General features: G+C 45.1%; 1 protein-coding gene across 3 annotated transcripts in view; it reads right to left on the bottom strand.

Annotated features, from left to right (window-relative positions):
• Positions 1 to 20,046, bottom strand: part of KIF2C (kinesin family member 2C) — a 54,243-nt gene that overhangs the window by 11,017 nt on the left and 23,180 nt on the right. For all 3 annotated transcript variants that reach the window (XM_075131888.1, XM_048861345.2, XM_048861346.2), the window contains 10 exons: positions 19,389 to 19,484; positions 15,800 to 15,854; positions 15,541 to 15,703; positions 15,092 to 15,182; positions 11,135 to 11,198; positions 10,107 to 10,198; positions 9,470 to 9,612; positions 6,320 to 6,524; positions 2,224 to 2,334; positions 1,310 to 1,377 (listed from right to left, as the gene is read on the bottom strand). In XM_075131888.1, the coding sequence (XP_074987989.1) occupies positions 1,310 to 1,377; positions 2,224 to 2,334; positions 6,320 to 6,524; positions 9,470 to 9,612; positions 10,107 to 10,198; positions 11,135 to 11,198; positions 15,092 to 15,182; positions 15,541 to 15,703; positions 15,800 to 15,854; positions 19,389 to 19,484 (1,088 nt within the window). The remainder of the gene's footprint in view (positions 1 to 1,309; positions 1,378 to 2,223; positions 2,335 to 6,319; positions 6,525 to 9,469; positions 9,613 to 10,106; positions 10,199 to 11,134; positions 11,199 to 15,091; positions 15,183 to 15,540; positions 15,704 to 15,799; positions 15,855 to 19,388; positions 19,485 to 20,046) is intronic.

The raw sequence follows: 20,046 nt of genomic DNA, 5'->3' as shown, positions 1-20,046 counted from the left end.
AAGATCTGGGTTTAATTCTCTGCTCTGCAACAGACTTCCTGTGTGATCACAGACAAGTCAGTCTCTGTGCCTCATTCCCCCTGTCTGAAATGGGAATACGACCACCTCAATGGGACATTGTAAGGACAACTATATTAAAGATTGTGAGGCACTCAGATACTATGGTAACGGGGGCCGTAAATATTTAAGTTAGTGTCAATCCTGCAGCATGAACAAATCTGTGGGATAGTGTCTACTGTTTAAGAGTCAGTAGCATTCAGGACCTAAAAAGTACTTTGATCAGATTTGCCGTCAATCACCAGCTACTGATCTTCTACCAACTACATCTCCCAACCAAATTTGACGCTGCCTAATGCCTTAGCCAACAATTACAACTTAAAAAAACCTCTGAACAGCCTGGCAAGTTAACACATAGATTTATGGGATACACGTACCTTTAGCCAGCTTTGTAGGGAAAAGGGACCATATAGGAGATTTGGCATTATTTGCCAGAGTACCCCAACACAACTTGGCTGGTACATAAATTTAATGTAACTTGAAATTAGATATTCACTCTGCAGTTTGCCTTTGATGACTTGCAACAAGGAAACAGTTTGTGCCCTTTTGTTTCTTTACAACAAAGCATAAAGGGCCTGAAAGGTTTGGGTTTTCCAAAAGAGTTTGCTTATTTTCTTACCAGGGAAATTCAGGTCTTGTCCAAACGGTTTTTCTCTTGAAAATAGCCTGAAGTGCTAGTTGGTACAACATTGGATACAAAGTGAAGCAATTTGTATCCAGGCAGCTTAAAATTAAACACTCATTTTACTAATACCTGACAAACAGCTGGAAGAAAAACTATAGTCAAGCATGTCCTGGGCATATCTGAGTTCTTCAAGGCTGACAGCAGGCCAGGGAAGGCAAAACTTCACATTTCTGATTCTTTTAAGGTAAAAGCAGGCAGATTTTTTAAACTCCTCCACCCTCCCCTTTTGGCTTTTATACAACTACAAGAAGCAGAAGAGGGAACAAATCCTGTTTTCACTTCTCAGGTCATTTTTAAAGTGCAATCCTAACCTGAAAGGTAGGAAACCTATTAACCAAGGTTTCAATGCATTCTCCTTATTGGTAATTATGCCCTAGCCAGGAAGGCTCCAAGTTGACTTTTAGAACCCATTTTAATTGAGCAGATTTGACCTGGAGTCAGAACAAACAGAAAACCAAGATGCTCTGAAGAGTGACCTAAGGCAGGCGACAAAGCATTTGCTCAGGAGTTAGCGAGTCATGATCCCCATTGCAATGGGAGAAATTCACAAGTGAGAAAGGCCATTACCTGTCAGCATATCTCAGGGTGTTTAAGGTGTACTCACACGAACTCATACCTGGGGAAATCATTGCAATCTGAAAACAAATGGATAATAAGCATGTGTCAAGCTTTTGCTTACTGCTAAATGCTTTGCCTGACATCTCATCCAAACTGTTGAAAAGATGGATTAAGGCAAAGGCTCTCTAGAAAGCAAAAATATTCCAAGAACATTGCACAAAGTTTTGACAGCTACAGAAAGTCTTAAAACTGGGAACTTGGTTTCTATTCCCAGTGCTGCCACTGGCTCACTTGGGCCATTGAAAGGGCACCGATACGTTCTAGAAGAGTAAAATGCTGTATCAGTCGGTGTTCAGTAGTAAATGCAAGTCTACTCAGCAATTTACTCTGGCCCTGATCTTAACAAAAAGAACAGGAGTACTTGCGGCACCTTAGAGACTAACAAATTTATTTGAGCATTTTTAGTCTCTAAGGTGCCACAAGTACTCCTTTTCTTTTTGCGAATACAGACTAATACGGCTGCTACTTTGAAACCTGATCTTAACAGTTATTCAGAATCATCACGGATTTGACTCAAGAAAGTTCATTGTAAAGCTATGGGATGGGGAGCAGATTTCACTGACTTTCTGGTTCATGTATTTATAAAGCAATATCTAAACCCTGAATGCAGCGCCTTCCTGGCCCATCACCAGCCAAGAACCAGCTTTCTGATGCAAGGAAGGAAGGAAGGAAAACATCTTTTCACTCATGAAATGATCCAATTTGACCTGGAATCACCAAGACAAATATGAAACCACACAGTCACCTAGGAAGTCACTTGTCAGAGTTAGCCTGCACTTTAAGTATTATGAACCTCAAAGCTGATAAATTGATAGAGAATTAAAACATGCATTTTAAGGTGCCCATAAAGCATTCACACTTACCATACAAGTCCTGGAGTTTGCCCCTATGAATGAGTCTCTCAGCACCTGGGTCAACTTGCTTTCCCTGAAAGGTGTATGAGATTTGTTCTGACCTAGTGCTCGGATACATTCCTGGAGGGGCAAAATAGATCCCATTAATGTAATGTCTGCCATCTTGGTTGACAAGTCTCCACAGAATAGTTCCAGGAAAAACAAACAAACTGTTATCTACCTTTCGTAACTGTTGTTCTTAGAGATGCGTTGCTCATGTCATTTCCATTCTAGGTGCGCGTGTGCCCACGTGTGGCCGTCGGAGATTTCTGCCTTAGCAGTCTCCACAGGGTTGGCTGTAGCGCCCTCTTGAGTGCCACGTTCATACGTCTGTATACTAGGTACCGCCAGCCCTACACCCCCTCCATTCCTTCTTGCTGGCAACTCCAACAGAGGGGTAAAGAGGGCAGGTAATGGAAGGGACATGAACACCACATCTCGAAAAACAACAGCTACAAAAGGTAGGTAACCGGCTTTTCTCAGAGTGCTTGCTCATGTCAATTTCATTCTAGGTGACTCAAACAGTATCCCTGGAGGCGGGCTCAGTTCACGGTCCTGCGGTTTGCAACACTGCTCTGCCAAAGCCAGCATCGTCTCAGGCTTGCTGGGTAAGCGCATAATGAGACGTGAAAGTGTAGACAGACTACCAGGAAGCAGCCCTGCAGATATCCTGAATCGGCACCTGGGCTAGGAAGGCCGCCGCTGAAGCCTGCATCCTAGTCGAGTGGGCAGTCACCGTCACCCATGGAGGCACTTTTGCCAGCTCGTAGCAGTAGCGGATGCAGGCCATGATCCAGGATGTAATCATCTGAGCAGACACCGGGCAACCTTTCATCCTGTCCACCACCGCAATGAACACCTGTTTTGACTTGCGAAACTGCTTAGTCCTGTCGATGTAGAAGACAAGTGCCTCCTGACATCCAGGACAGGCAATTTGCACTCCTGTTCCAATTTATGAGGCTTTGGGAAGAAGACAGGTAAGCTGGCCAGTATGAAACTGTGAAACTACCTTGGGCAGGAACACTGGGTGCAACCACAGCTGGACCTTGTCCTTGTAAAACACCATACAGGGCGGCTCCAAAGTAAGCACCCTAATCTCAGAGACCCTACAGGCGGATGTTATCACGCCCAAGAAAGAAACTTTCCAGGAGAGGAGGAAAAGGGAGCTAGAGGCTTGAAGGAGGACCCATGAGCAGTGACAGCACGAGGTTAGGGTCCCAGGGAGGGACGGGATCCCTGACATGCAGGTGGAGGCCTCCTGACCTTTAAAAAAAACCAAAACATTTTGTAGGGGATTTGTAGGAGAGAGGTTAAAGGGATTCCCTAGCTTGTGTTTTGTTTTTTTTTTTTTTAATATGTTAGATCACAATTCCAACAGAGGACAGCTTGTTTACTTACCAGATCAGTAGTCGGGGGGGTCACCAGTGTTGGGGGGGGGGGGAAGAGGAGGGGAGGGTCATCTCTATGCAGACAGCTGGCACAGCAGACCTCAAGTGAACTGCCCAATGACCACAAGTTCCATTAAGGGACAAAGGCACCCAGCCAGGTTTATTGTCGACAAAGCACGGTACTAGTATCCTGCAGACTCTACCAGACCATTAATAACAATGGACCAGCTCAATGAATGGCGGGACTTTCCGTTCCTCCTTAAAGCCAGACAAAGATAATCCCTCTGAGATACATCTTTACACCCCAATACAAACAAGTTAGTACGGCCCCTTTGACATAGTTACTGCCCCCTGACATCGTTAGTTATCACCCATCATCTTGTACATGTTGGTTCGATCAAAACGTCTCCCTTACGGACTGTCATCCTGACCTTATCTTTTAGGAGGGGTCAGTGTGTTCTGGTTATCCTTCAGGAATGTTTTTGTACCATCCTTGATATTGGGATGTTCTGGTACCACTTAATGTCGGGATGTCTTTTCGTGAGTACTCTGACTAGCACTTCTAGGAATGTGTATTTCTGCAATACCAGCCCTCTTTTTGCCAGATTGTGAGCAGGTCCTGCCTCGTACCAGGCCTCTAATACGACGGGTTACGTCTCAGGCTCTCTTCCTACTACACCAGGGAGGGGATGATGGAGGCCAGGGAGACCATGTGAAACTTCAGCTTCCTGAGAGACTTGTTGAGGCATCGCAGGTCCAGAATGGGTCTGAGGCCCCACTTTTGCTTTCGGGATTAGGAAGTAGCAGGAGTAAAATTCCTGTCCCTTCATGTCCCAAGGGACCTCCTCCACCACCCCCATATACAGGAGGTTCTCGATCTCTTGAACAAATAGTTGCTGAAGGACGGCCAAGAATTGCAGGATATAGTCCTGAGATACTATCTCTAACTCCCAGTGGTCCAAGGTGACCTGAGACCTGGCTGAATGGTAGGGATGAAGATGGTTAAGAAAAGAACAAGGTGGATCCGGGGAGTTGACTGGGGCGTCGCTCTCAAGCACACCTTCAAAATGAGTGCTTCTGGCCCCTGGGATGCTTTGGTGGGCCGGGCTGTGTGAGCGAGCGGGAAGAGGAAGGGTGGCAATGACTAAAGCTTGTGTCTCTATCCCCTCTCCTTGCAGGCCCCTGTCGAGGCTGCCAAGGCCTTGGTGGCAGCGGCTGGAACTGCTTCCTCGACAATTGCAGCATATGCAGACCCAAGGAGCGAAGGTGGTCCGAGTGTCCTGTAGGCCATGCAACCATGAGTCAGTCTGTTCCACAAAGAGGCCATTCCCATCAAATGGGAGATCTTGAATTGCGGCCTGCATTTCTTGGGACAGGCCAGTGGTCTGAAGCCAGGAGCTGCGCCTCATCACCACCGCCAATGCGGCCACCCTAGTCACCGAGTCAGCCGTGTCCCACGCCATTTGAAGGGAGTACCTTCCCGCCGCCATACCCTCTCCCCCCCAGGGTGCCAAACTCCTGGGCCAAGACCTGGGGCAGGGACTCCTTGAACTTACAAAGGGAGTCCCATGAGTTAAAACTGTATCTGCCCAAGAGAGCCTGGTGGTTCACCACATGGAACTGAAGACTAGCTGTTGAATCAATTTTCCTCGCAAAAAAGGAAGGAAGGACTGCACACTGAGATCGAGGTACTAGGGGTAGAGTCCGGCCGGGAAGGCTCAGAAGCCGGGTGGAGAGCAGCCTCCATGAGGAGGGCCCTCAGATGGATGTCGTGCTCTTTCTTGGTCCTGGGCCGAAAGCTTTTGCAAATGCGACTTCCCCAAGCACTTCAGGCAGCTGCTCTGGGGGTCACTAACAGCCACAGACCTGCTGTAGTCCAAGCAGAAATCCCCGTTGGGACTCTAACTTCTAACTACACTTAACTACTTAACACAAACTACTATAAAAAAATTATTTGCAAGGCCCTAAGGCTCGAAGTCGAAAAAGACAAAACTGCTAGCCAAGGACAAGGTTCTGACTAACCACCTCGAGCGATAAGAAGGAACTGAAGGGGTGTAGGGCCAACAGCGCCTAATATACCAATGCATGAGCGCAGCACTCAAGAGGGCACCACAGTCGATCCTATGGATACCTCCAAGGCAAAAATCTCCGACAGCCATGCACATAGGCGTGCACACACCTAGAATGGAATCGGCATGAGCAAGCGCTCGAAGAGCTAGTTAATAATGAGCTATTGTAGCAGCACCTAGAGGACTCAAGCAGGGTCAAGGCCTCATTCTGCTAAGTGCTATACAGACACAAAGGAAGATATGGCCCCTGCCTCAGAACTTTTAGTTATTTGACTCTTCAGGAACACCTTATGATTGTCTAACTGCTTAGACTTTTAAATAGACTTCTTGGGTAGAGCTTCAGAGAATTGTTATAGCAGTCTCTGGGCTGACAAGGTTTAAGCGATTGGATTCCTGACAAAAGGATTCTGAATGGAAATACATGCAGCATAACTTTCAATGTACAGAGTTGGGCTCCTTTGAGGATGGTCCATTTTTAAAAAATATAGACTAAAAAAGCATCCTGTAAGGAACAGCCCTGCATTGCAAGAAGATGGATCAGATAATCCAATAGGTCATTTCCATCCAAACTTTGCTGATTAACATTGACGTTGCTCTGAGTTACTCTACCTTCAAAGCCAGAAGGCTCTTGTTTATTTCTGCCCCTTCCATGCGTGTCTGCCGATCAGCACTAGAAGTATCTGCACCTCTCTCATTTCCAGCTAAGTCAACCAAGGAAAATTTGCCATGTAGTTTCCCTCTTCTGCGTAGTATGATTTGGAAGCAGGCATGTGATCGTGAGGAGCTAGAGTTTGCAAAGGTCTGTCCAGATGTCCTGTAGCAGAGACATGAAGTTTATTACAATTTTAGATGTCACAAAGCATATTTCATGCCTAGCTCCCCCAGCACTATGCAAGAACATTCATAATCTATTCACAAATGAAGTCAGTAAAAAAGTCTAGTTTATCTGCTCAGTTTTATTAACAAAAACAAAAAAACCCACTGTTAGACATTAATCCAATTGAATTAAAAAAATAATTCCATTATTTCCACAGCTTGATTTAATCAAGCCCTAATCCTTCTCTGCTATACTCCTTTGCAGACACTCCCATTATCTCTTCAAGAGACTCTGAAGCTGTATATGGAGGCTGTCACTAGTACTGGAATATTTTTGCAGACTGCATGGAGAGAAATGCTTCAGAAAGCAGTGTTACCACCAACCCCAGCTAGCAACAGGAAATACATCAACCCCTGTACCTCAGAAGTCTGACCTTGAGGTTTTGTAGTTTGAGGGTTCACTGTCAGCAATTAGAGATGTCTCAGGGTACAGAATCAGCTTTCCTAGCTAGAATGCCTCTGACTGACTACTCAGATTCCTTACAGGTATTTAATGCCTAGAATGATACCTGCCCTCTCTTGAAGCCTTATAGCTCACATTCAGCTTCCCTACCATTTTTATCCTGGAATAGACCACACCTCATGCCATATCATGTTTCCACTGTAAGATGAAACAGGTTCCTTATTTTGGTACAGTTTACCCATTGTTTAGTACCATTTACACTTGGGTACCAGACCCCTGCCACCTATCCAGTCAAGTCAGTCCAGCAGTTAACTTCTCCCAAACTGCTGCCTGATGCACTGTAGATGCTCTGAAATCCTTAAAAGGATTTTTTAAGTATATGTTAATTATTAACCCCTGGAGGATTGACAGGTCCAGATTTGGTTTGCTACAGGGCAGCGATACATGTTTTCAGCAAGTATATGATGTGATCCTAAGAATCCCTCAATGCCAGCTAGCAAAGGGCTCTCTGTTCTGTCAGCAACTCCTATCAGGCCTGACAAACCCACTACACTTAACACACTGCTTTCATAGCATTTATCCAAGAAGTGTCTTGTGCAGTATCAGATGAAAGCCGATGACACACTGGTTGTCACTACTGTTGTGAAATGTATGCACTCACTCTATATGATAAATTGTGTGAGCCTACTGATACTATGCCATAAAGTCTGTAACTAAACAAAGGGAAAAACAAATTCTCTTCCAGACAGAAGGGAAGAAAAGTCTCTGTACAATGTAAATTAAGCATGGTAAAGCTGACATAAAGGAAGCCCCATTTGCGTGCAGAGTCAACAGGAAAAACAGGCTGATGGGGAGGGGATATGAACTCAACATAGCACTAGCATACCAGAGAACAAGCAACTGGGAAGAAGTCTTATTTGGGCGGTGCATTTCAAAAGGACACATTTCAAAGATTTACTGGACTATTGAAGAAGGGAAAAGAACCCCTTTGTAGGACAAAGGAGGATTCATGAAAATCTGGACCCTGGTTATGACTGAAAACTCAGCAACTCTGTCAGAGTGAATTCTGGAGAGGACCTCTAGTTGATTAACGGTTACCTTTCCTATTCAATCAGTGTAGACTTAGGATTGCATTTGATATTTTATTTGTAACCTGATCTTAATATTCTTACTCAACTACTCATTTGAATCTCTGTTCTTTATTAAATAAACTGATTCTTTTTTGTATTATAACTACATCTCAGCGTTGTAGTATTAAGCAAAGTGTGAATCCTATATTAGATCAAACAACTGTTCCCTTTGGGAGACAGCAGACTTGGTAACTACTGTGTGTGGCCAGTGACAGGGGCCAGACACTACAGGCAGATGCTTCTGAGGTGCATGTAATAGCGTGTAAAGCAAAACAGGACTGGTAGAGTCCTGAGGAGAGCATGAATGGCTGAAAGGCTGGTTGTGTTCAAGAGCTGACACCCACCTACCACAAGATAAACTCCCTCATGCCAGAGGTCGGAGGTAAAAAGGTGACATACAATCCTGGGCATGCCAAGGAAGTGTCACATATGGGTGTGGACGTTTAGTATGATGGCAGATAAACTACCTTCATAACCCCACCCTCCCCTGATCTCCATTACCATCTACTGCCTGAAAAGTTCCCCTCCCACCTTTAGGGAGACAAAAACTCTTCATAACATATTACTGTAGGAAGTATTAGAGTTTGGAAAGGTTTAAAAAAAAAAAAATAGTCAATGTAAGTTGAATGTGCTTAGGGAGTTCTAGACTAAGAAAGGGTTAGGGTAGATCAATGCAGACATTCAGTGTGACACACAAGGCCTTCCCTAAAATAAATTTTGTATTGCACTTCTAGCCTCTTCAGAGTCATGACAAGACTGCTTGTTACTGAACTCTTATAAGTTGGAGGAAAAACTTCTCTAAAAACTCAACTAAACTAGTTACGAGAGGGGAGCTTCACAGAGAAGCCACCACATGGTGTGGAATCAGCAGGGCGCAACCATGCTGCCACCACTGTTTTTCAACCGTGATATGGGAAGAGCCTTCAAGAGTTCGGATGTGTTACGTGACCAGCAAATAGCATCAGACAGTCCTTGCCTCCCACTCAGAATCCTGTAGTGCACAGGTGCTGCACCACAGACATCCCATGGTTCTGTTAACCAGACAGTTACCTTGATAGGTTTTGAATATTATGCATGAGCTAGCCATGTTTAAAACCTATTGCAAGACACCCATGTCCATGCTTTCCCATCTCTGGGATTTGGTCTACTGGCTGATTCTCTTTCTTTTCCTTAAAGTCAAGGTGCTAAGGCATGTGCTTGTTATTGGGGGACAAAGTTCATTGCCCCTTATTTTAAGCCTGGTTATAGATACCCTATAGAGACTTGTAATAGGAAATAAAAGGCTGGAAAGCTTAAAAAAAAAAAAACACATCACACACATTAAGGAAGCAGAAGCCCAGGGAGACAAACCTGCAGGCACTGCCCATCTCGATCATTCTGATCACGTCATCTGCACAGCTGACTTGTCTTTCTTGGAGGCCAACTACTTGGACCTGCTGCTTTCCATCCTCAAGCACTCGGAGTTTTGCCTTCTTATTCAAGAGATCAAACACCTGTATTTGAGCAAGGCGATGGAGATGCACAAGTAAAGAACCATCCCCTACACCAGGGGTTCTCAAACTGGTGGTTGGGACCGCTCAGGGGGTCTTGAGGTTACTACATGGGGGGTCGTGAGCTGTCAACCTGCACCCCAAATCCCGCTTTGCCTCCAGCATTTATAATGGTGTTAAATATATTTTAAAAAGTGTTTTTAATTTATAAAGGGGGGGGGAGAGAAGAGAAGAGTCCACACTCAGAGGCTTGCTATGTGAAAAGGGTCACCAGTAAAAAAGTTTGAGAGCCACTGCCTACACCTATTTCACAGTTTCCTCATTTAAAGGAGAGGTACACAACATGAATTATGCATATCCCAGACTTTCCAATTCAATACCAGAGGCACAAAGGGCCCATGTTCCAGCAAGGACATGCAGATAGCTAAATAAAATCGTACCATGTATCAAATGCATGGTCAAAAAACTCAGACTAAAATCAAGACACAAGATCTCACCTTTCCATTATATATTTCAAAGAATGTCACATAGACCTCCAGGTCTTGATTCCTGTACCTGGGTTGGCTTTGAAGGAGGAAGACATCTCGTGCTGATGGGGAAAGGAAGAAAAAAACATGACCTAACCAGATTTTAGAACAACAATTTCAGCTGCCTCTGGGACTCTGCCCCTTCCAAAATTCTTCACAGCAAGGCAGTTATAGTATCTAGTAGCTGGAATGACAATTGCCCCAGCCAAATAGTAGTGGAGTTATCTGTACAAGACGACTCCTCCAAATAAATCTGATTTCAGCTGTGTCCTCATTAGGACTGAAAAAAAGAAAGGGATTATGTGAGCTTCTACTTCTCAAGTTATCAGTGAGCAATGATTTTATTTTCTGGCTTGGTTAATACAGTCAAGTTTTAACTTTGCAGAACATTGCAATCCTCTGTAGCTTTGAATCACTTGTTAAAAAACAAAAAAGCGTTAGTTGGGATTCCTAGACAAGGAAACTTTCAGGTACAGTTCAGCAAATAGAGGAAGATTCTAGTTTTGAAAGGGAGAGTTCAAAAGTAAATCCAACTCCTTCCACCACTCCCCCCGCCCCCAAAAAGAAAACCAAAAAAAACCAAAAACCAAAGCTTTCCTTTAGGGCCAAGCTCTTACTACTAATTTGTTAGGAACCAGCAATACCCTACGCAACCAACCAACCACTCTGCCTCAGAGAGTGTGTTTTGATCTTGATTAAATTATTTTTGCTCTAATAAAAATTACTGTTAATACCATTATATACAGAAGCTATATATTGGGTAATATCTATAGTTGGTGATTTACATAACTATTGCAACTAAATTTATCACTGCTTATTGGGAACAACACATGATAATCAGGGTTTATAGGAATTCTTTAAATATTTATTCATAAAGAACTTTAAAATAAAGGCCTTATGGACTTCAATAACTTCTCATACATCTATATAGTAAAGTCTTTTATGAAGGAAAAATACTATATACAACTTGGATTAGAAAACTTGAAGAGTCAACTTACATGCAAAAGCATATATCCCCTTTGAGACATTCTGAGTTTTCCCAGAGAAGTCTCCTCCCATAGTCTACAAAAAAAAAAGCCATTATAGAGGTGCAGTCCAAGCAAGTCAGGTTATCACTCAACTGTAGTTCTAACAATATTCTAGGAAAAAAAGAGTCCACATGAGCAGCCTGTGATCTCAATGGACTAACTAGACATGGTGCTATGCCATGTAATTCAGGATAAAAAGCTTGATGTAATTGTGTTAACTCATTCTGAATGTTTGGAACTAGTCAGTGTGACAACCATGTTTTTTCCAGCACCTAGGACAGTAGTTACCAAACTGTGGGTTGCGACTCCAAATTAGGGCTATCTTTCAAATTCCCGAAAAAAAAAAGGACACTGTAGAGGGGATGCCTGTGGCCTCACTCTCGAGGTGGGAGGCAATGTTGCTCCCTGTCATTGTGTCTGGAGCAAGACTGGGATGCAGCGACAGCTGTCTGTCAGCACCTCCCTGCATCTCCCCCTTCCCAGGGCTGGAAGTCAGAGCCAGGGTGGGTAGGATCCAGCAGCTGCGGATGCAGCGGGAAAGATCATTCGGGACGCGGAGCCAGCTCTTTCTAAGCTGCAATGTCTACTGTGAAAAGATCCTGGATGTTTCTCCTTTTATTTGAAAAATCGGCCTGGACAGAAGGTTGAGGATCAAAAAAGAGGAAATGTTGGGAAAACCCAGACATGGTAACCCCACTCCAAGTGCAGTCATGTCATCAGCACATGGGGTCATAGCAATCCCTAATGTGTGGAGGACACTATTTGCTCTGCACCAAGTGACTTCACAAATGTACAGTGTGTGTGAGGTCACACTGTGCAGAGGACACCATTTTGTAACGCATGTATGTAGCGCACATATACGATGCATGAGAGGTCACGCCGTGTGGAGGGCACCATTTTGCTCTACAAAATTGTGTCCTCCATGCTGTCTGGGGTCCCGGAAAGAAATAATTCATTAAAATGGGGTCATACCAGCAAGAAGTTTAGAAACCCCTGACCAGGGACAAAGGGACCCTCTAGGTGCTATGAAATGTAAGGGGAAATCATATGAGTTCCAGCCAACTATTTATCTACAAGCGAGAATTTGGGATCTTGGCAAAGTAACCTGGCTTCCTCTGTTCAGAGAGCAAAAAAATTGCACTCCAAGATAACAAAATTTTCCATGTGGCATTGAAAAGGCAGAATTCACTGTTTCCAAACCTGGCAGAACCTTATGTTAGTGTCACTGTGACTACTATCTTGCTCATCCGTCCACGCTGCTTTCAGTTCCAACAAAACTAAGGTAGCTGCTGATGTTAATTGCTGTAACAGTTATCAACACTACACCCTCTAAAGCCTGGAACTGCAGTTATTTAATATAAACCATTAGCCTAACAAGATCCAGTATCCTAGTCTGCCAGGGCTCAATGTATAGTACAAGTCCTTCCACAAGCAGCCATCTTTTCTAGCACTAGTTCTGATCCTGGATCAGTGATCAAAAATGGAAAAAATGTAGTTTTCCTACCTATAATTTGTATCTAGGTCTCCGAGTAGAATCTACTTAGCTGAACATCACTACTGGGACAGACCTGCCCATTCCATGCTAATGGAAGTGGCCTAAGCGTTTTGCCTGTGAAATCAGACAGTGCTGCTGGACCATAGCAGCATCAAACTGATAACCAGGAAGTTTTTAGATGAAGCTAAATAAACCTGATATTTTATAGGTGTAAACATTTATGAGCCCATAGGATTCAATCAGTAAGGTATATAGGGAGTGGCCACAACCAGGGATCACCTCCATTATAGTAATAAAAAAAGTTGCAAAGAAAACAACTCCTTTTGCATGCCTGGGTAACACCAATGGGAAATAACAAGCCATAAGACAATTCCTAGGCTACTTTTTGGACCTTTATCTCCCTTAGCATCCATCTTTTACATCAGGATTAGTCATTTGTCTAATCAACTGGCACTAACCAATCAGAGGTTTGAGTTAAAACACTTTGCTACATGACCTGGGGAAAATCATTACCAAAAAAACACACACAAGGCAGTGTATTAGGCTACTCTGATAGGTGAGCTGAAGGGAGAGAAATTCAGACTTCGTTCCAGTGATTGGAAAGCTACAGGGAAAGAAAACAGGTTCCAGTTACTGAAAGTCTAGTATTGAGTATCCTGTAGGCAAAAAAATGTCCACACTTGTAAGGTCTCCCCAACCGAAAAGCTGGTGTGATGGAGGCAGTGAACCAGGACCAGAGTGTGATACCACAGAACAGCTGCAGAAAGTCTGAAGTGAAAGAGAAAAGCTTAAGATACCTAACTCACAGCAGTGAAGATCTGCCCACTCCACAAGTAATATCCAGATCAGGGGGTATCCATGTGTCACGTTATTGACTTGAACCAGGACCATATAGAACATGGTTGCAACCAAGGTCCTGTAGTGGCACCAAATCTTGTAATAAGGGGGTCAAATAAGGTGTCTAAGACAAGGTTATGGTTTGATGATTATGATTATGCTATCTGTATGCATGTATCATTTTTGTATTGGCTCTATATTGTCTGTATTTCAAACTTGTGCTATGCTTCTGGGTGACACCCCCAGACAAGTTGGTGTCAGCTCTACCTAGCCTGCTTGATGGCCCATTAAGGGCCCTCAGATATACAATTGGCCCATTGAGAGAAGGCAGACACGCCTTGTGACTCAGCAAGGTATGCAGGGACATGTCTATGGACAGAACTCTGAGGTTTTTCCAGGCCATGGGATGGACAGCTTGTCTTTGGAACAAAGAAAGACCACATGGCATGAGACTATAAAAAGCTGCTGCAGCTCCTCCATCTTGTCTTCAATCCTGCTTCGTACCTGTGGAGGGTCTTTGCTACACTGAAGCTTTGAACCAAGGACTGAAAGACCCCTCCCAGCTGGGGATGTTCGGCAGGTTCAAATCAAGTCTCTGGAGTTTATTCCATCACTGCTACAAGCCTGAACCAAGAACCTGGCCATTACTGTGTGTCATTGATTCCATTTAACCAATTCTAACTCTCGTCTCTATCTTTTTCCTTTTATGAATAAACCTTTAGATTTTCGATTCTAAAGGATTGGCAACAGCGTGATTTGTGGGTAAGATCTGATTTGTATATTGACCTGGGTCTGGGGCTTGGTCCTTTGGGATCGAGAGAAACTTTCTTTTATTAGGGTATTGGTTTTCATAACCATTTGTCCCCATAACAAGTGGCATTGGTGGTGATACTGGGAAACTGGAGTGTCTACGGGAATTGCTTGTGTGACTTGTGGTTAGCCAGTGGGGTAAAACAAAAGTCTTCCCTGTTTGGCTGGTTTGATTTGCCTTGGTGTGCATAGAAACCCCAGCCTTGGGTTGTAACTGCCCTGCTTTAAGCAATTTGTCCTGAATTGGCACTCTCAGTTGGGTCCTGCCAGAAACAGCATCATTACACCATATATGAGAAGAGGCTTATTTTTGTAAGTGTATTAAGTATTTCTGGAAGAGTTCAGAGAGCCTTTAAAGTGTACATCTTCAAAATATGATACAAACAATCCTTACACCTCTTGAGTGCGCTAGTACCCTATTTCACAAGCTGGGGAATGAAGGCAGAGAGATTGAGACTTGCCTGAGGTTAGTGACAGAGCCAGGATTACAGCAGTGCCTGGTCCTGGTCTTCAACCACTAAACAACATTGCCAGAGTCAGCCTCATTACTTTCTCAGCAATATGAAAGGAAGCAGCTATTCGCTTGCTGAAGTTTTAATGGTTACTAACTCACCTTTTGGTAAGTTAAGTGAACTCTCTCCATTATCATTTCAAAGGACGATCAAAAACCAAGATCCAATTGCTGGATGAAAGGCTATTTACCTTAAATATCCAAATGTGCTTTAATCAGTTTATCTAAACTGAGATATTGGAGGCTTTTAGAAGACAGCCAGTCAGTCACTTACATGTGTTTTGCCGCTGCCTGTTTGGCCGTATGCAAAACATGTAGCCTTTCCACCCTCAAAGATGGTCTGTACAAGAGGCCTCGCAGTGAACCTAGGAATTTAGAAGTATAAAAAGAATAAGGCACAAAGAAAGGAGGCACTCTCCTGACTAGCCCATACTTGGCTTCAGCCATCACTATACTTCTAGAATCTTCAAATAATTCCCAGGAATCCAACAAATGGAAGTGGATTCAGTAGTAAACATTAAGATCAGACAGAAACTAAGCTAAGAGCTCCTGTTAGATGTTTCACAGTCCACTGGTCTTTACCAAAACCAAATATGGTTAGCTGGATTGTAAAATATCAATCCCTTTAAACTAAGACAATCTGAGATAGTAACCCTTTATGTTTTCATTCCCACCATGTTAATCCTGTGCTGCTCAGGCCCACTATGTAAGATGATACATTACCTATAAACCACTTCATTGGAAGCAGTTTCATCAAATGAAAAATCAAATCTAAATGCCTGGGTCTCGAGATATTTTGTTAGGTCCACTTTCAACTTTGGCTCATGCACCAGCAGGACACACTTGCTGGGAACTGTAATCACATCACATTCCTTCTTGTGAAGTTCTGTTGATGGAAAAAAAATATTTGTAACATGAATGAGTAACGTCAAACTGGCATCTGATTCCAGGTTAAATTTTGCCAATACAGACACACACTTACCTTGCTTATTTAAAGGGCGCTTCCTTACACAAACACAGATCCTGCGCTCTTCTATCTTTAAGAGAAGGAGAGGTTACAGTGAGACTGAATACAGAGTATCACTATTCTCCCCCCGCCCCCAACCACACCTGTGCTAAATCAGTGTTGCAGTGGAGGCTGTAAGGATACAAGGGCCTGGTCTACACTACAGCATTAGGTTGACGTAAGGCAGCTTACGTCAATCTAATTATGTCAGCGTACACAATACAGCCCTTCTCCTGCCAGCGTAAGTGCCCTACTACACCAACATAACTCCACCTCCACAAGGGGCGTAGGACTTATGTCAGTGTAGTTCAGGTGACGCAGTGTCCCTGTAAAAACTGCGTTACTTGCATCTATTGGCTGTCATTCTTGTCAATTTCATGGCTCCATACTCTGCAGCCAGGCTCCTGCCTGGTCTCTGCTCCAAGCTAGGCTGCCACCCAGGCTCCCCATAAGGAGCCACAGCTGGCTTCCTGGCTCCATTCCTTTCTGGGAATGGAGTAACCAACTGGACACTGGGTGCAGATCTCCTTGCTGGAAGCCAGGCTGCCCCCCACGGCTCCCTAACAGAAACAGGGTAGCCACAGCAGGCTCCAGGCATGGATCTCCCCGCCTGGAGCCTGGCTGCCCTCCTGGGGTTTCGGCCCCTGCTCCCTACCAGGAGCACAGCTGTGCCTGACAGGGAGCTCCACATCCAGAGTCCTGATAGGTACCATGCCCTCTACCATGGAGCCGTTGCTGCGAGCGATCTCCAATGGCCCAGATGGCTTCAACCTCCACAATGAGAGGGTGAGCGTCCTGGCTTACGCGGATGACCTGGTCCTGACCACGAATGACCCAGAGAATGACCCAGAGAACCTCCAACGTATGCTAGATGCCACCAGTCGAGCTGCCGATTGGATGGGGCTTCGCTTCAACGTAAAGAAGTGCGCAACTCTCCACATCGACAGCAGCAAAAGGGACTCGGTGCAGACAACAGGGTTCCAGATCCAGGGCGAGCCCATCATCCCCCTTACAGAGGGGCAGGCGTACCAGCATCTTGGCACGCCGACGGGTTTCTGTGTCCGGCAGACACCTGAGGACACCATTCAGGAGATCTTGCACGATGCCGCCAAGATCGACGCCTCCCTGCTAGCACCGTGGCAGAAAATAAACGCCCTGAACACCTTCCTGATTCCCCACATCTCGTTTGTCCTAAGGGGATCCTCCATGGCGAAGGTACCCCTCAACAAGGCAGACAAGATCGTCCGGCAGCTGGTGAAGAAGTGGTTGTTCCTTCCCCAGAGAGCCAGCAACAAGCTGGTCTATATCGCCCACAGGCATGGCAGTGCAAATGTCCCCCACATGGGTGACCTGTGTGACATCGCGGTGATCACCCACGCCTTCCGCCTGCTGACATGTCCCAACGCTACGGTAAGGAACATTGCAGCAAACGCCCTCCAGGACGCGACAAAGAAGCAGATCGGCAGAGCCCCCTCCAACCAAGACACCGCCAGCTTCCTGAGCGGTTCCCTGGATGGCGAATTCGGATGGGATGGGCACGACATCGCTTCACTGTGGTCCCGTGCTCGCAATGCCACGCATCGCCTGGGGAAGCGCATCGGCTGCCGCTGGGAGCGGTGCGAGGAGCACCAAGAGCTGGGAGTCCTGGTGCCGCAAATCAGGCCCGACAACAACACCATCGTCACCCCGAGCGCCAGGGGCATGCTGGAGAGGACTCTGAAGGCAGCCATCCACTCACTGTACATGGAAACCCTGAAGCATAAGCTGGACCAGGGTAAAGCCTTCGAACTGACCAGCAAATGGGACACCAGCAACCACTTCCCCACTGAGGGCAGCTTCACCCGTTTCACAACTGGCATTTCATCCACTGTACCCGGCTCAACTGCGTCCCGCTCAATGGAGCCGTCCGCCATGGGAACCGAGATGAGCATTGCAGGAAGTGTGGCTACTCCAACGAGACCCTGTCCCACGTCCTGTGCAGCTGCAAGCCCCACTCCAGAGCCTGGCAGGTGTGCCACAACGCCATCCAGAACCGCCTGGTGAAAGCCATCGCACCATGCCTGGGGGAGGTCGCTGTGAACTGCGCCATCCCCGGTACTGACAGCCAGTTGTGACCCGATGTGGTAGTCACCGACGAGGCCCAGAAAAAGATCATCCTCGTCGACATCACGGTCTCCTTTGAGAACAGGACCCCGGCCTTCCGCAAAGCCCGAGCTCGTGGAAAAATACGCCCCCCCACAGCCGACACCCTGAGAGCAAAGGGCTACGAGGTGCAGATCGTCGGAGCCCTGGGTGCTTGGGACCCCTGCAACGAGCGTGTGCTGCGGACCTGTGGGATTGGTCGACGCTACGCATGGCTCATGCGGTGCCTCTGTCTCAGACACCATCCGATGGTCCAGGGACATCTACATCGAACACATCACCGGCCACTGACAGTATCAGGTGGTGTGAGCCGGTACGACATCATGCATCCACTATGGGAAAGGGACAGAGACTTTCCATTGGACCATACGAACTGGAACCATAAACTCACTGAACATTAAATCTCACCAAATGAGGGTAAATCCATCCTCATCATCGTATCCACTCATTCTACTCCACACCTGAAAATAGCCATTATATGAACAACATACCCCCATATCTCAATGTTTGTACTTTTGACCCATTAACCTTTAACCCCCAATCGGGGAGATTGCAGATTATGTATTTCTTACACCACCCATTCCTAAACCGAAATTTCGCACCCCTTGATAATCTGTACCTTATTCCCTGATAACCAGAAACTTCTATGCTTAAACCCTGTACCGTTTTCTTTTTACTTCAACATCATAATAAAATTATTAAGTCTGTAATCACCAGATTTGCATATTGCGAAGTTAACTTCACAGTGACCTCACTAGATCTGAGCTCTTCACATTGCAGTCAATTTAGGCATCGCTGCAGTCCAGCTACAGGATCATTTTGTTGGGGAAAGACCACATTCTGCATGTCACTGGCTGAGCTTAACCAAAAGAGGTATTTAAAGAATTTGTGGACTGGGCAAATCTCTATTCTGCAGCTTGGTGGTATTTACAACATCACCGCTTAGTTTTTAGCCTCCTCATGTTAGAGGCATTTGACCAACATGTCAAGAGTTTGGAACAGGGGTCAACAGCTAGCAAGTTGCATTTTACTTCTCTGGACTCAAGTTTTGTCATTGACAGATCAGAGTAATATTTTTCCGAGGCTAGGATGATACTTCAGTTATTCTGGCATTTAATGTAGTCTTAACTCCAGAAGTGGCAGTTTCCACCACCACCTTCACAGCTTGTTCTGCTGATCTGCTTTGAAGTTACTCCTAATATTTAACTTACATTTTCCATGTTGCAGTGTGAGCTCAATACTAAGCCATGATGTCACACTGTTCCTGCTTATCCATGGTACACCAAGTTAAACTAGGCAAGTTCAAGTATTTCTGGTTAAGTCTTCGATAATGACTATCGAAGCACGAGTGTTCAATGAGCGGAAAAAAAAATCACAGGTGATATTGGTACATTGCAGTCAATGATTCCAAATATTTACTTACTGGGTCATTCATAGATATTGGTTGGCAGTCTAAAGTAGCTCTGAATTCCTTGATCATCCGTGCAAACTCCCAGTTTGGACAGCTGCTATCAAATTCCTGCAGGGCAGTGACAGACATTAGCTTTAGCAAACGGCCAAAAAAGGTGCTGCCTAGGAGTACAAAGGGCACTAGTCTGTGTGCAGCTAAAGAACTCAGTATATTGTTACTCTGTCCTCATGCTGCAAAGACATGTGAAAGACTCTGGAACTAGAAATAACCTGACTGAATGATTAGGATTTCTAATCTCATTTTGCTTGGAAGGGGGAATCTTCCTATGCAGCAGAAGGAACCGAGCTGAAGGAGTTTTCAGTACTCATTTTAACTGCTGATAAGCACACCTCCTCTCTACCCATCCATTGCCTTCTCCCACAAAGAAACACCCTGTATTTCTCCATTTGTACCCCAGTTTTCCTCTACATAGTACCAAATCTGTGTGCTGTGTCTGCGTTGTAGCACCTCAAACAAACTGGGAAGTTTACAATGACTGCCATACCGATGAATTTTAAGACTGTTGACAATGCAGAACAGTAAGAAGAGCATTAAGTTTTATGCATGGTAAATTCCTCCCTGTGCGTAGTGAGAAGAGATAAGAATACTGCATTATGTCTGCACTCCCTGA

Source organism: Caretta caretta, chromosome 8, assembly GCF_965140235.1.
Source record: "Caretta caretta isolate rCarCar2 chromosome 8, rCarCar1.hap1, whole genome shotgun sequence".
NCBI classification, from domain to species: Eukaryota; Metazoa; Chordata; order Testudines; family Cheloniidae; genus Caretta; species Caretta caretta.
The sequence above is the reverse complement of the archived record's forward strand: the minus strand, read 5'-3'. Positions and strand labels throughout refer to the sequence as shown.